This window comes from Strigops habroptila, chromosome 5 (genome assembly GCF_004027225.2).
Source record: "Strigops habroptila isolate Jane chromosome 5, bStrHab1.2.pri, whole genome shotgun sequence".
Classification (NCBI taxonomy): Eukaryota; Metazoa; Chordata; class Aves; order Psittaciformes; family Psittacidae; genus Strigops; species Strigops habroptila.
Window position 1 is genome coordinate 1,563,994 of NC_044281.2, and position 15,740 is coordinate 1,579,733.

General features: G+C 39.7%; 1 protein-coding gene across 1 annotated transcript in view; it reads left to right on the forward strand.

The window, feature by feature from the left end:
• Positions 1-15,740, forward strand: part of LOC115608066 (BRCA1-associated RING domain protein 1-like) — a 45,559-nt gene that overhangs the window by 28,569 nt on the left and 1,250 nt on the right. Inside the window, exons 7-11 of the mRNA XM_030486203.1 lie at positions 2,025-2,133; positions 3,468-3,603; positions 4,617-4,709; positions 14,832-14,929; positions 15,691-15,738. Coding sequence (XP_030342063.1) covers positions 2,025-2,133; positions 3,468-3,603; positions 4,617-4,709; positions 14,832-14,929; positions 15,691-15,738 — 484 coding nt within the window. The remainder of the gene's footprint in view (positions 1-2,024; positions 2,134-3,467; positions 3,604-4,616; positions 4,710-14,831; positions 14,930-15,690; positions 15,739-15,740) is intronic.

A 15,740-nucleotide genomic window follows, 5' to 3' on the forward strand; every position in this document is an offset into this window, starting at 1 on the left:
GGTGACAAGCTTCCCTTCATAACAAGCTTTTATTATGCCTTTTGGGAGCCAGAGCTACATGAGGTGGGGAGAAGAGGATCAGCTGGAATAACCATTATTCTTGCAAAGGGCAAAGCAAGCAGAATATTTCCCAAATGTCCTGGCAGAGGATCAGCCAGTGACAAGTGACGTCCCTCAGGGGTCTCTGTTGGGACCAGTACTGTTTAATATCTTCTTCAACTACATAGGCAGTGGGATTGAGTGTGCCATCAGCAAGTTTGCAGGTGACACCAAGCTGAGTGGTGCAGTTGATGTGCCCAAGGGACGGAATGCCATCCAGAGGGACTTGGACAGGCTTGAGAGGTGGGCCAATGCAAACTTCATGAGGTTCAACAAGACCAAGTGCAAGGTCCTATACCTGGGTCAGGGCAACCCCTGGTATCAGTACAAGCTGCGGGATGGAGGGATTGAGAGTATCCCTGAGGAGAAGAACGTGGAGGGGACTGATGGATTGAAGATTGGACATGACCATGGCAGGGGGATTGGAACAAGGTGATCTTTAAGGTCCCTTCCAACCCAAACTACGCTGTGATTCTATGAGCTGGCAATGGGCGCTTGCAGCCCAGAAGGCCAATGCTATCTTGGGCTGCATCCAAAGGAGCGTGTCCAGAAGGACAAGAGAGGCGATTCTGCCCCTCTACGTTGCTCTGGTGAGACTCCACCTGCAGTCCTGTGCCCAGCTCAGGAAAGACACTGTCTCCAACGGACTTGTTGGAGACGGTCCAGAGAAGGGCCATGGAAATGTTCAGAGGAATGGAGCACCTCTGCTATGAGGAAAGGCTGAAAAGTGGAGGTTGTTCAGCCTGGAGGAGAGAATACTCCAGGGAGACCTTGTTGCAGCCTTTCAATTCTTAAGAGGAGCCTATAAGAAAGATGGGGAGAGACTTTTTATCAGGGCCTGTTGTGATAGGAGGAGGGATGATGGTTTTAAACTAAAAGAGAGGAGATTCAGGCTGGGCATGAGGAAAACATTCTTTACAATGAGGGTGGTAAAACACTGGCACAGGTTGCCCAGAGAGGTGGTGGATGCCCCATCCCTGGAGACATTGAAGGCCAGGCTGGATGTGGTTCTGGGCAACCTGATCTAGTTGAAGATGTTCCTGCTCATTGCAGAGGGCTGAAACTACATGAGCTTTGGGAGACCCTTCCAATCCAAACTGTTCTATGATTCTGTGTTTGTTTAACGGCGATTAGACCTGTTTTGTGGTTTCAAGTTATCATCCACTCGCTACTGCCCTGCAGCTTCAAAGTTGTGTGAAGAAGAGATAGAAGCCATGGCTGTGCTTGATGTTGTGTTTATAGCGAATCATATCTGTCTGAGCAATGCTAAAAGAATGGGGGAGGAAATGGGTCTTGAAGCATATCTAATAACTGTGAGGTGCCACATAGGATTAATAGTGTTCAACAAAATTGGCAAAGCAACTAAAATCTGAATGAATTTGCTATAATGTGTTCTGTGGAACAGCATGCTGAGCAAAAATGAGATGCATACTCAAATTTTGGAAGTGTGAGAGAGTCACAGTTCCCAAGTAGGAAGCAGATAGCTTTTCCCATAAAAGCATAACCACATCGAGCTCCAGTGTTTAACGCAGTATGTAGAATCTTGTGACATGTTTTTTATGGCAAATGGGTAAGCCAAAAATAGGTTTCTTGGTTATGTGACTGCAATGAAATATTAAAGCTGAAGTTTCTAGGTCTTGGGAACAATATCAAAGTGCATGTTGAACAAGTTAAACAAGGACTGGGGTTTATTTAACTAAACATACTGCTCTGAACATCCCTTACTCCTCAGCTGAATGCAGCAGCTTGTACATTCAGTATCCATCTGTCTTGGATGCAGTTCTTGTTTGAAGCTTTGTGGTTTTTAGCTGAAATTACATATTAATAAGAAAGTGGGAGGGAAAGCTTCCCAGCTAATGTTCCCGGTTAGTTAAGAATCAAGTCACATTTTATTTACTTAAACCCATCTGTGCTTGTTTTGCCAGTAATATATTTGGTCTGCGGCCTGTGGACTATGCAGAAAGTGAAAAGATGAAGTCTGTGCTAATGTTACCAGTGAAGAATGAATCATTTCCACTTAACCAGCCCTCTGAGGTAAATGTGTGTGGGTTTTGGGGTTTGTTTTGCTTTTTAACAAAACATAAGTCATCCTGTAAGTATTGAAGGCTTGGACTGAAGTACAGTACCTCACCTGCCTTTACAGGGACATTTAAAATGGGCTGGGAGACTAACTTGGACAGTATTTCTAGAATGTATATGGGACACTTACAAGCTATGGTATTTAGCGTTACAGCTTTATCTGGGAAAACAAAGGATGTTTCCTGTAATGTGGCTTTAGCATAGGAGAATGAACCTTGTGTTATTCTTGAAGTATTGCTGATTTAACTTTGCTATTGTTTTCCTGCATATTTGAATTTGTTCTATGTGCCAAACTGGCTGAAAGCAGTAGCAGCCTTTGCTTTTTGTGTGCCTGAAGCAAATGAAAGATGCAGCTTTTCTGTTGCAAAGATAACACTCAATATTTGCATTTGCTTTGAGATGAATGTGTACCAATGGATGGTTACTAGCTCATATGGGTGACTTGATCCGAAGCCTGATGAGGCTTTAGGGTAATTGAGTCTCAAAGGTGTGTGTACTATGGAATCTGGGAGTACTTACAAAGACCCCAGAGCTGAAGCATCACATCCTTGAGCAAGTAGATCCTTTTACTTTGCGTTAGTAGTTTCCACATAAAAGAACTTAAGCATTCATTACTTACAGGGCAATGTATTGGGGACTTTTTAGTAAAAGGAAACACAGGTGTTAATTATATAGGCTACTCAACATGTTGGTAGTGTAGCTGTGGCTAATATTTCATTAAAAACAGGAGGCTTTACTACTTTATTGGGAATTATTTTTTCTCCTTCAACACTGCAGTCAGCCAGGCTGTTTACACAATGTTCAAACAACTACATGTGTGTGCACCAGTGTCCTTAGGGGAAGAAAAACAACAGGCAAGTAAGAAAAAACTGATGCACAAGCTGTTTTGGTACCTTGCATAAGCTAAACGAAGTACCTCTAATGTCAAGCTTTTTTCCTCTAGAGCTGGTTTCTTATATGTAGATTTATTTAAGGACCCTGTCCACAAAGCTTGCCATGAATTGTTTTTCAGAATGCTTATTTATAGGATCGCAGACTGGTTTGGGTTGGAAAGGACCTGAAGCTCACCCAGTTCCAACCCCCTGTCACAGGCAGGGACACCTTCCACTAGAGCAGGTTGCTCCAAGCCCCTGTGTCCAACCTGGCCTTGAACACTGCCAGGGATGGGGCAGCCACAGCTTCTCTGGGCACCCTGTGCCAGTGTCTTATTCTCGTTAAATAAAGCTGTCAGACAAGTTAGTTGCTTTATTTATGTTCCTAAACATTTAGTTTATTTCCTGTTCATGCAGGTACTGAGCTCCAGCCAGCCAAGAGGTGGACCTCTTGGTATATTGGGGAGCAATCTTAGTTTGGAGCAACAGAAGTTGCTGAACAAACTAGCAACAGTTCTGAAGGCTCAAAGATGTACTGACTTTAACAGCAGAGGTATGTAGTCTTGTTAAAATTCTCTGTCCAAATATAAGTAACTACAGTTCTGCACTTTATCCTTTAAGATACTAGCTGCAACAGTGCTTTTATCATTCCTGATTAGTGCAGTCTCTAAATCCCTGAATTATAGCTGTAGTAGAATCATGGTGTGTTGTTGCGTGTAAATATATATAAAACCTGGTTACTACAACAGGATACTTCCAGGGGAGCCACAGCTTGGCAGTGTATTTAAAATCTCTATGTCCTTCTCAAAGTCTCTTTACACTTCTTTTACCAACTTAAAGGTCTCTGCTCATATGAGACACCCTGTAAGATTTTTATCTTCCAGAAATGAGTCTTAGGCAGATGGTGGTGCCTTTAGAAAGAGCATGTCATCGAGTAGAAGTTGGCAATTTTCTTCTCACATGCTATCTTGCTTCAGATTTGGTTCTTCATTAAGATGATGCAGCCAAATTATGGGCCTTAGTGTTTGGGTTTTTTTTTTTTGTTCACTTTTGAGGAGAACTTTGTCTTAATCCCTCCTATTAGTTTTTGTTTGGAGTGCTGCCTTTCCTGCTTGTGAAAGAAATGCTAAGGTAATTTTCCTCTACCATCTTTCACATCCTGATTATTACTCCAAGATTGTGAGTAAAGTTCTGTTAGCTCTGAGTTAAAGCTGTGAGATCCCATAGGAAGCTCCTGTCAAAGTTAAATATAACTTTAGAAGGACTCGGAAAAAGAAGTACTATCCTATAAACCGGAGCCTCCTCTGAAGATTTGTTAGCTTAGAACTATAAAACTGTGACTTCCCTTTTTCACAGCAAGTATATGTTGAAACCCACAAAATTTCTAATAGCTCTCCTACTTAATCATATCTTAGGGTCAAAAAAATCACATACTTGTGCTGGAAAGAGTGGTTGATAAATTACTGTAGTGTATTTATTCTTTAAATGGTGATTGCTTTCTTTTCAGTCAGGCATGGTTCTGATTTTTATGTGCTTTTAGTTCTACTGATGTAATCTTTCTCCTAGTAACTCATCTCATTATCCCTGATGTTCCAATCCCAAAAACTGTCAAATGTATGATGGCTGTTCTGACTGGATGTTGGGTCCTCAAGTTCAAATGTAAGTATTAAATATCTTTGGGCCTTTTGACCACAAATTGTAAATGGGATTCCAGAGAAAATTTCCTTTTCTAAACCAGCCCTAATATCAATACTAGCTTAATATAAAGTGTGAGGGGTTTGTATTTTAAACTCCTGAATGGAATCACAAGAGAATTAATTAGATACAACTGCTCCTTCCTTGGCAAATGTGTGCATTTCATTGTTAGATGTATTGGGTTGGTCTTACCCTGAGTATCAGTAGGGAATGAATTTATTTATTGCTACATTAAGAGTGATTTGAAAGATTATGGAAAATAAACCCTTGGATTTCTTATAAACAGCTTCCCTTGAAGTCGATAAGAAACTTTTGCTTGCTCAAGGTTTATGTGGTCAATGCCTGTAGGAAGGTAAGGCGTTGCCTATTTACATATAAGCTGAGATCTGTTGAAAGTTAGGATTTCTAACCAAAGTTGGGCTGTCATCATAACCCCTGTTGGTACTTTTCACTGAAGTTCTTTATTAGTTGAGAAAATTGTCAGGCTTTATGCAGGCTCAGGCAGATCAAATGTGTATGTAACTTTCAATACCCATTTCTGTACATGCGAGCCCAGCAGACTGGAGTGCTCTTCAACTGAAATAGTAACCTCCAAGGAAAGATGATTTGCAGTGTCCCTTCAGCATGCAAGTAGTTTTGATGTCATTTCTCATGTAATTTGTAATTAGTTTTCATACGGTGTATGCTTTTTTGAGCAGCTGTTCAGTGGACTTGGATCCCAGATCTGCTTTTTATTCTTTCTAATGTATTTCTTAGTATCCACTCTCACAACAGTTGTAAAAGCCATCTTCTTCCCCTTGACCTTTATGGCTAAGTCATTTTAGCGAATAAGTACCCTACAAATGAGTTGATTATCCATGGAAAACTCACAGACAAATATCATTCCAGTTTTCTACTGTGTGACTAAACATCAGAGTATAAGGATTCTTTAATGGTCTAAATTTTCCAGTCACTGATGTTTATGAAGGTACTGCTTAAAGCTTCAAAAGTTGCACACTAGTTTTTCAAATAAAGCACATCTTCAGACTCTTTTGAAGATTGGGTTCTTTTTTTTTCAGAGCATTCATTTGGCTTCCAGATAGTCAGTATTTGTTCCATGCTTTTTTAAAGGGTCTGTTGAGTTACTGTGCCCTCAGAAATGTTTTCTGCAACATTGGCTTTGTTTGTAGCCTTATGAGAGTTTGCAAAAGGAAAACATTGTGCCGTCTTTGTGCTCCGATTCTTACAAAGAGGAGCAGCTTCTTGTTGAATGTAACATGGAGAAATACTGCTTCAAGCAAGCAGATGGATTTAATAAACTCCAGATGCTTTGTTGAGAAGCAGAAGGGAGATGGTTTCCTGTTTGGAGGTAGGGATGCAGGAGGAAACTCAGAAGGCCTAGAAGTGATGTTTGGGTTGTGTGATTGGAAAGGGTGTGTTCAGGTGCTTTGGAACAACATGCTGTTTAGCTAAGACTGAATAACCTGTTTCTGTGGTGAATCACTTTGCAGGTCCTTGGCTTCACTCAGGTCAGGAGGTCTGCATACCTTCTATCACATGTGCTAGGGTGGCTTTCCTTTATTTAATTGTATCTTTTTGCTAGTCAGATGCTTAGAAAAATTCACCGGAATGGTAGGGAGATTGAATTAGTGAGACCTGAGTTTAAATCTTTGTGGAAGAACTTTTATAAGTGATAGGAAAAGGAAAAAAAAATAGCGTGGGAGTTATTCAGGGACTATTTTCATATTTTTTTGTTTGCACCTGAGTTTTATTTTATGTTGTTAGTACTGATTAGTGCAATCCTGACTGCTAATGCTCCCAGCTTAGTAAGCAACATACTCCTTAAAAGCGAGTGATTCTCCTCCCTAGTGGGAAATGTTTGTAATAACTCATGGGGTCTGATGCAGCTAAGTGCCTATAATTAACAGCACCACTCCATCTGTTCCCACCAGTCTGTTATTAGTCTTCTTCAGAGTCATTACAAGTTAGAGATTGTTATAACAAATAATGGGACTCCTGCTGATGGAACATGTGTCTAGGAAAAAGAGGTCTTTGCTTTTCCATAATTTCTGTCTTTAGATAGTGTGGCTTGTTGCCTTCTATTTGGTGAAGTTTCCTTAAACGTGATGCAAATAAACTTCCAAAAGTATGCGCATATTGTGGCTTACTTCCGTCAAAGACACTGCAAATAGATTGAAGGAGTTGCTTATAGTTCAGTGTTCCAAACTGTTCAAAACCTTCTCTGAAATATTTGATAAAGCAAAGCTCAGTGTAGCACTTAATGAACTGCTGACTGTGCATAAGGGAGCGTTTGGATTTTTTTTACTACAAGGTAAGCTGCATTTGTCTGCGATTTCTAAAGTTACATTTATAGCCCACACATAATTATACCACTTCTTTAAAAAACATCACATGCTTGCCAAACCCAGTATTTCATTTAGGAGTGTGTTTCTTATGTTAACTTTTCTGTTCTAACAGGCTTTCAAGCTGTGTTTCTCTAATAAAGAGCAATTTCCTTTTCTTGTTTAATTCTACAGTGCTTCTGTTTCTATGTGTCTATACACATAGATAGAACATCCATTAGTATCAGTGGCGAGGAAATAGGGAATTTTCTGAGCTAAATGTAAGGTCTCTAAGTATTAGAGAGCCAAGATTTAAATACCTATCTTCAGTTTTGGGTTCCCTTTTTAATTCAGGTAGATTAGGATGAAAGGATGCCACCACTGAGCAGTATTAGATCGTCACAGAAGAAAAATTTCACCTTACCAGTTGCAGTTCCATATTTTCAATATATATAGAATACACCGTCAGCAATATATCCACTTTCAAAGCAGCGTAGGATTCAGTTGAGACACTGTTGTCACAGTGCTCCTTGCCCATGGCCAAATCTTTCATTGGTTTCATTATTTTATTGCCTTCATTATTTCTGGGATGGTAATAGGGCACAAAGTAGCATATCATTATCCTTCTGCAAGTAGGCTGAGACAAAGATTCAAGTATCACTGTGTTTCCTCTGTGCTTTTTGTAGAGCATAGAATAATATAATTAAACCCAGCAGAAGTCTTTAATAGCTTTTCAGCTTGTTTTTTCTTAAACTGATTGTCATCTGTTAAAGCAGGGGATGAAAAATGATCTTGGTAACAATATTCATTGGAACAAGCTTGTGTCAGTCTTTGCAGTGGAGCATCTGGCAGAATTCTAAGCATCTGATTGCTTATTCCTTCATCTTTTTTGCTTACCTGGAGCAGCAGCAATGATTCAGCTCTGATCATATAAAAGAATGCAACCCCCCCCTGCTTTTCCTGTAAGGCCCCAGAACAACTGGGAGTTGACTGGAAGAGCTAGGGAATTGCATGACTGATGCTTTAAGGTGAAAACATCTTTCTGAATTTCTTGGAGCAATACGCCCATCCTTGTTTAGGCTGTTGGACAGGAGAGGTGCAAAGCTGTTTGAGCTGACTGCTTCTCAGGCTGCACTGTGTCTCTTTCATGCATAAACTTCCTTCAGGTAACAGGTTGATACTCAGCAAAGCCCTCTCTCCTGAAAGCAGCTCAAACTCACTGGAGTTTTGTGCTTGTCTTGCCTCTTCCTACAAAAGGACTCAGCTCTGTGGAATGTGGTAGAAATACCTAATACATGTATGCATGTTCTAGTTGTACTGGGTGTAAAGCCGAGGGAAATGCTTCACATCACCAGGGTCTGAACTTCTGCACTTCTGCAGTGTCTGCAGCTTCTGGAAAGGAGGCAGCAAACAGTTTTTGCTTCAAATTCGGCACAAAGTTAGACTGTGAAGCTTTTGGGGTTTGCAGAGGAGAAAATGGGGTGAGAATGTCTTAAATGTGGTGTTTGCCCTGTGTCTGCAGAGCTAAGAAGTAGGCTGTTTTGAAATAAGGTCTACAGGAAAAGGAAACCAGGCTTCCACTGCTCTCTCTGTTCTAGGTCATCCAGATACTCAGTTTTTCATATTTAGAGTCCTTTTGCTCTAATTCACTTTTGGTTTGAAGAAAACATTGCATTAAGGAAGCCCATTGTAAGGAAAAGGATGGAAATTGTTAATTTAAAAGTATGCAATGGGATCCAGAGGATAAGCACACTTGGTGGAATTTAACATGACTTCTCCACCTTACTTCCAGTCACCTTGGTCAGTCTAGAGGACAGCGGTGGCACATACTGATTCCTTAAAGAAGTTAGGACACTTAGGGGTTTAAATGAAGTAGTGATTTTCATATTATATGCTCCTAGCATCTGGGAATTGATGTTTAAGGACTTCCTAAGCATCTGCTTCATCATGTTTAATAAGTATCGCCTGGATAACTTGTTAACTACCATTCTTAAACCAATTCATTATAGTCTCTGCAGCATCTCATGTCATTTCCATGTGTTAGAAAAATGGACTGCTCTTGTTTAAATCAAATGATATCTCTACATCTGTGAAAATCTCGGATCCTGAAGTTACTTTGTAAGAATATGAGACAGTTTAAAAACTCTTCTCTGTGCTGTAGCAGAGACCAGTAATGCTGTTGATGAGAGCAAATTGAAGCTAGCCATGCCAGATTTCCCTAAGGCTTTTCTCTCAGTCTAGATTTCTTCCTTTTCTAGGAAAATAATCTTATCAAGCTTTACTCAATCTGCATGTAAGTCTTAAAACCCAGTGCAGACTGAGCTGGGGAAGTTTCAGTTGCAATCTACTAGATCTTGGATGTGCAGCATTTTTATCTTCTTTGTTGGTATTGTGTATTTCTAAATTAACATTGTGTTCTAAGAGATTTTTGGGACTAACCCCTGCTCTTTGCTTTATTAATGCAAATCCAACAAAACTCCACTAAGGCTAATTGAGTTACTGAGCGCTACCCCTGGGTATCTGTGGGTGATTACCACTTGTTCTTGGCAACCAGTTCTTTTTGTACTTCATCCTATTTAAATTGGTTTTGCTGACGCAGTTAGTTTCGTTATAAACCAATAAGATTGACATGAATAAGGGTTATAGGGCTCTGATCTTAAATTTCGCAAATAATGGTGTTATTTGTTTCCAGTACTAGTAGCTCCTGTTGTATCAAAGGTCAAATAACGATACTGTTAGGGTGGGCACCCTTGTAACCTGGTTGCTCCTTTAAATACCTGAAGGTGAGAAGGTAGGGCAGCTGTTCAGTGAGGTAATAAGGATCAGTGTAAGTAGTGATGCTTTACTGATCTTGCTAATGAGGAGGGGGGAAAGAGCAGTATTCTCCTTGCCAAATGTGGTAGCATCAAGCTACAATGTGGTTGTATTAGGCTAAACCCCTTTTCTGCAGTATTTTCTAGGGACTTGAAAGGCAGGGCTCGTTTTTTGCCAGCATTTTGGTGCAGATGAGCTTGTTTACATCTACAAATTGCAAGTGTAAAATCGGCTATTTAAGAGGCTTTTTTGAACTTCTGATGTTCCGTATTTCTAGGGAAGAACCTTGCATAGCCACCCTGCACACGAGATCTTGCCCCAGTATGTTCTTTCTCTCAGGCAAGCTTATTAATGAGTGCTTGCAAACTTAGAACGGGACACTGCAAAACAGCTCTCGTCCACGTGAAATGGAAAAAATGCCACTTGCCTTGCTACACGTCTTGCCTTTTGTGGTAATTGATCCAACTAGTGTGACTAAACTAGAGGGCCATTAAAGTGTAGTTGAAATAATCACCCTCTTTAGGGAAAAAGAACATGTTAAATGAATAAACTTGATCGACCTCAAACATAGAAGGTCCACAGGTCTTATTAGCAATAGTATCAAGGAATAAATCAAGATTGGCTGAGATCCTGAAGAACTTGAATGGTTTACTTTATTTTAGAGCAGAACAAACTAGATTTTTGGTCAGGCTTGCCAGTAAAGAATGTGCAGACTGTGAATGGGGAAGGAAAAACAATGGTAACCCTCATCTCTGCCCCTTCCTAAAATTACAGGTGTCTTCTCAAAAGCGAGTTTACTTTCCCCTCCATTTTCAGAGAGGTTCTTTAAGGATGTCCTTGTTCTTCCAAGATTCAGCCCCATTCTGATTAATTTTTTTTTTGCATAAGTACTTAAGATGTCTCTCTCAATTTCAGAAGGGAGGTGGTATAGTATTGATGGTTCCTGATCACTTTTTAATTAGGATAATAGCACTTCCTTTGTTTCAGTCCGTTCATTTCAGCAGCGTCTTGGCACCAGGTTCTCACTGGTGGCTTTTCAATACAGTGATGGAACAAATGAGAGTCTGTAATCTCAGGAGTTCTGGGAAGCAATTTAACACAGCTCCTGTTTGAAGTCAAAGGGTGCTATACCTCTGACTTAAATCGGAGTGCTGTAAGGTCAGGAGAGCTTCTGGGAATGTCCCTGTAGCAGAAGTGGAGTGATATACCTTTGAGTACATTATGGAATTTTATTTCCTTTTATATGTCCTCTTAATCAGCATGACACTTGGATGAGGAGACTATTAAAAGAGAACTGTCACGTTATCCAGGCATTTATAGATGTTAGCAGCTTTAGAATTAATAATGCCTACTCAAGAAAAAGACCTGGGCTTTCCTGAATGGATTCAGCACTCAGTTTTCACAGAAAATAAAATCCCTTGTGTAAAAAAACCCCAAAAACCAACAACCAAAACCAAAAGTTGGAAGGGCCCACAGTATGCTCTAATTCTTCTGTTTGTATCCCTACTCATAAGTGTGAAATTGAGGGTTTTTTAGCATCAGGTCATTTGGTGGTGGTTGTGCCATCTCACAGGAGAATGATAAAGCTCATACATGCCTGGTGCTTCCAAATGACACCGAAGCTGGCTTATGCTGTCTTTGAGAAAGCTCGATTTGACTGTTGATCCAGTTGGTGTCACTGCATCTGAAAATGATAATGTAAAATCAGTGATCTAGGAGCAAGTGACTTGACACTAAGTTTTATGTGGAGAGGGGAAAAAAGAACAGGCAAATAACATTTGTTTAGACAGATGCATAATGAATTAGGTAGAAACACAACGTGAGCTCTCTGTCATTTTATCTCAAATATGAGAACAGGAGGATAGTCTTTTTTTTCTTTTCGGATTTCTTTTTTATTGTGGTATGTGAATCCTTTAATTCTTTAATACAGAATCTCTTTCTGAGTATGCAGGAGTCACTGAAGAGAAATGAGCAACTCAAAGCAATCAGTCTGAACATAGGCTGCAGTTTAAAGGACATACTGGTCTCTGTCACTTAAATAAATTACTTTAGCTTCCTTCTTCTAATTAGGAGGTCTTCTTTCATGGATGGATATTCCTTGACTGTTCACTTTAGGTTTGTAAGCACCTTCTCAAACACCGGTAGCTAACTGCATCAATTTTCTGAATATATAGCTAGACCATGATTCTGATGATACATGACTTCTGTCATTCCTTGTGCCTAAGGGTCTTTTGCTGTTACCTTGTCTGTGCTGTCTTGTCTCTTTCCAAGTGATACTCTTACTACAGATTGGCTGTGCTGTTGATGGTAGGATTGCCGTGAATTATTCTGAAGCCCAAAACCCCATCTCTTCAGAGCTTGAGGATTCCTAAGACGACTTCCCTCTTTTCTACCTGCACATAGGACAAATGTGATAGATGAAACTGCTTAAAACGTTCCTGAGCACAGGTGTTCCAAAGCATTTGTTGTTATCTATCAAATATGACAAGACCATGAGTCAGAGCAAGTTCTGCGTCTACATCTTGCATGAAAAAGTATGTTTGGGAATTGAAAAAATGTCCTAGTTTCTACCACAAACCCCACAGAGTCTGTTGCTCCGCCAAAGGGCTGTGTGTGTGGTAGTCTAACGATGTTGCCCCTTAAACAATGCTTATGTTAAAAGGAAACAACCTGGAGCACTGAGAACTTACGTTCATGGCTTTTTATCCTAAACATAGCTTTTGGTACCACAAGTCTGTTAAGACAACAGATCTGTTGTGATTCTAGCTGGTTAAGAAAAGCTAAAATTAATCATAGAATCATAGAATAGTTAGGGTTGGAAAGGACCTGAAGATCCTCTAGTTCCAACCCTCCTGCCGCAGGGATTAATGGTGAGAGCGCTCATCATGGCCAGGCACTGGCTAGACAAATGGTCTGTTTGCAGGTTTCCAGTTTTTCAAGGAAACAAATGTTTATCTTGTGGTCCTTATAGATACAATGAAAACAGGATGCGTAGGTGAGTTCCTCTTCTTGCTCTCTTGCTTTGAGGCATACAGATTCCTTGGAGGACTTGGCAGTGTGAAATGGACAGACATATGTATGCATACAGACATAACCTATTTTTCTAACAGACCTTCCACTAACAGTCACTTTCATAACTTAATTTTTAGTTTTTCAGGTAGCAGTATAAAAAGAAATCGTAGTTTTTTGTATTCATTCAACCTTTTATTACTTTCATATCACATTTGCTTCATTTGCTAATGCTGGCTCTGGATGCTCAATTCGTGATGTACTCATTGTATAAAACCCTCAGCTACAGCAAAGCTTTAGGTAGTGAAAGTCCTTGAAATTGAGATTTTGATGGCAGATTGAAATAAAACATGCTCTTAATGAACGGACGGTTCTGTTCTCAAGACTAGATGAGATAGTTTTTCCTTTATTGTAAGTGGCACCAATTAACATCTAGATTTTCTTGGAAGGAAAGAATAGCTGTGTAAGTTGGAGACAAACTGACACAGGAAGACTTGTTGAGTTGTGATGATAAAAAAAATACTGAAATAACTTAGATTTATTTTTGAGTTATGAGTACGTTGAAAATGTATTCACTGCTGTTACCAGTAATGAATATGTAAGTTGCTATTCCAGAAAATACATGACTAGGTTGCTCTTCCAGTTCATGTTAATTTTCCTTGAAGGAATGAACTACTGCAAATAATCAGTCTTATACCTGTACATGGAGGGATATTCGCCATAGTATACAGCCAGTTCTGGTTTTCTGTATAGGTTTATCTTTTTTGGTGTAAGTACATTGGAGGACTTCTAGTAACTAAATATAAATTCCCGTTACATTTTGTGAGTTTATATGAACTGGTAGTAAATTACTAAAAACTGGCTTTTAAGATCTCTCTAAACTAGATATTCCTATCTGTTGTCTACTTACTGCCATGGTGTCCAATGCTTTTGTCAGTGATACTTCTCTTTATAGTCTTGTGCTTTCTTCCTTTTTAGGATCAACCCCTCACGTTTTACTCCTGATTTTGTTCGGTTTGTATTTTTTAGGTCCGTGGGTTTCATATTTGTACAGTGGAAATAAGTTGCCTGAGTAAGAAATGCTGTGCAAGGCGTGAAGTGCTGCTTTAACAGTTACCAGCAGTGACAGCACTGTAAATCCTCATGGAGCAGTCTACAAAATTAGCTTTGCAAACTTTCTTTCTTGGGTAATTTTTATTAATGAGTGCAGTGTATGTGCAGGCAAAATGTTCCATCCTTGGGTGGGTGACCACAGCAATCTCTCTTTCCAGAGTGAGGTCAGGTAGTATGTTTAACTGATGTTAGTGATACATTAGTGCATTCTGTATTGGAAAAAAATAACTAGCCTTAAAACAAGGTGAAAACATGTTGACTCTAAAAGACAATCTCATTATGCAGCACTGGTAACAAACATGAATGCCACTGTTAAACCCTAGCATAAATCTCCAGTTTGTGCTGATCTGGGAGATCTTGAAATCCCATCTGATTTGTTATTTGAGGCCATAGCTGTTCAGAAGCAGCTTTGTGCTTGCTTTGTAATTGCTCTTTATCAGACAGTTGCTTCCATTTCATAACGGTAGAGTTGGTTCTACATGCTGGATTTAAGCTTCCAAATGATCAGCAATCTGACATTTGACATTAAGTGGTTGACCTTTAGTGGGTAAGAGGAAAAGCTAAAAACTCCCAGTGTTCACAGCACTGATTTTAGTGTGATATTACTTCTCCCCATCTGACTTGCATCTTCAACCACGGTTGGAAATGTTTTCAAGTTTAAAGGCAAATTTCTAGAGCACGTAGGCTTTGATGCTATGTGGATGCAATATTTTGCATTGTGGGTAATCCTTTTATCGTAGTGCAACTCTTTAGTCCCTAAAACGGCATGCAAGCCTCTGTTAAAACATGGGGTCTCTAATCTTTGCCTTCCTCATTGCGGTTTTTGTAGGGGTACGAGCCTGTTTACGGACCACAGTTCGAGAACAAGAAGAGAAGTATGAAGTTCAAGGTGGCCCACGAAGAGGCCGGCTCAACAGAGAACAACTGGTGGGTTTATTGCTTGAGACAGATGATTTTAATGACCTTTGGTTCATGGATTTTTTTGCCTTTGCCACATGCGAAGGTGCAGTAGATGTAAAAGTTTAATGTGGTCTTGTACAGAAATTTGATTATGTGCAAGGTGATGGAAAGAACTGCGAATGCCCATAAAGCTGTCATTTTGCTCTATTAGTGGATATATTGCTATAACCTTGTCAGAGGCTGTGCCACACTCACGGAAGAAGCTGAATGGGACAGGAAGTGATGCTGCCTTGGCCTTCTCTGCTCAGCTTTAGAAGCCTGTTAAAATTATCTGATGAAAGAAAAAGGGGTTTATTACTTCTTGTTTCCATATAGGGCCGCTTTTATATTTAACTGGGTTAATTTCTGGTTACTTTCTGGATTACACTAGAGAAGTTCACTAAATGTATTGTAACAGTAGCTGTAAATATTCCTAGCTCACTGTTCAAATCCTTTTGTGCTGGAAAATATTTAAACATAAGCAAGAATTTACCATGTAAGCAAGCTTTTCTTGATTGCATACTTACACTGAGGACGGTACATAGAATCATAGAATGTTTAGGGTTGGAAAGGACCTTAAGATCATTAGTTCCAACCCCTGTGCCATGTGTAGGGACTCTTCTAGCTTCCAGTGTTGGTTATTTTAAATTTATTCTTTTGTAGGCACTGATTATTCTTTCCACTTTGTTCCTGTGTGCTCAGTTGTGATGACCTGTATTTATACTTACTTTTTTTTTCCTTCCATTTAGCTGCCTAAATTGTTTGATGGATGCTACTTCTATTTTTTGGGATCTTTCAA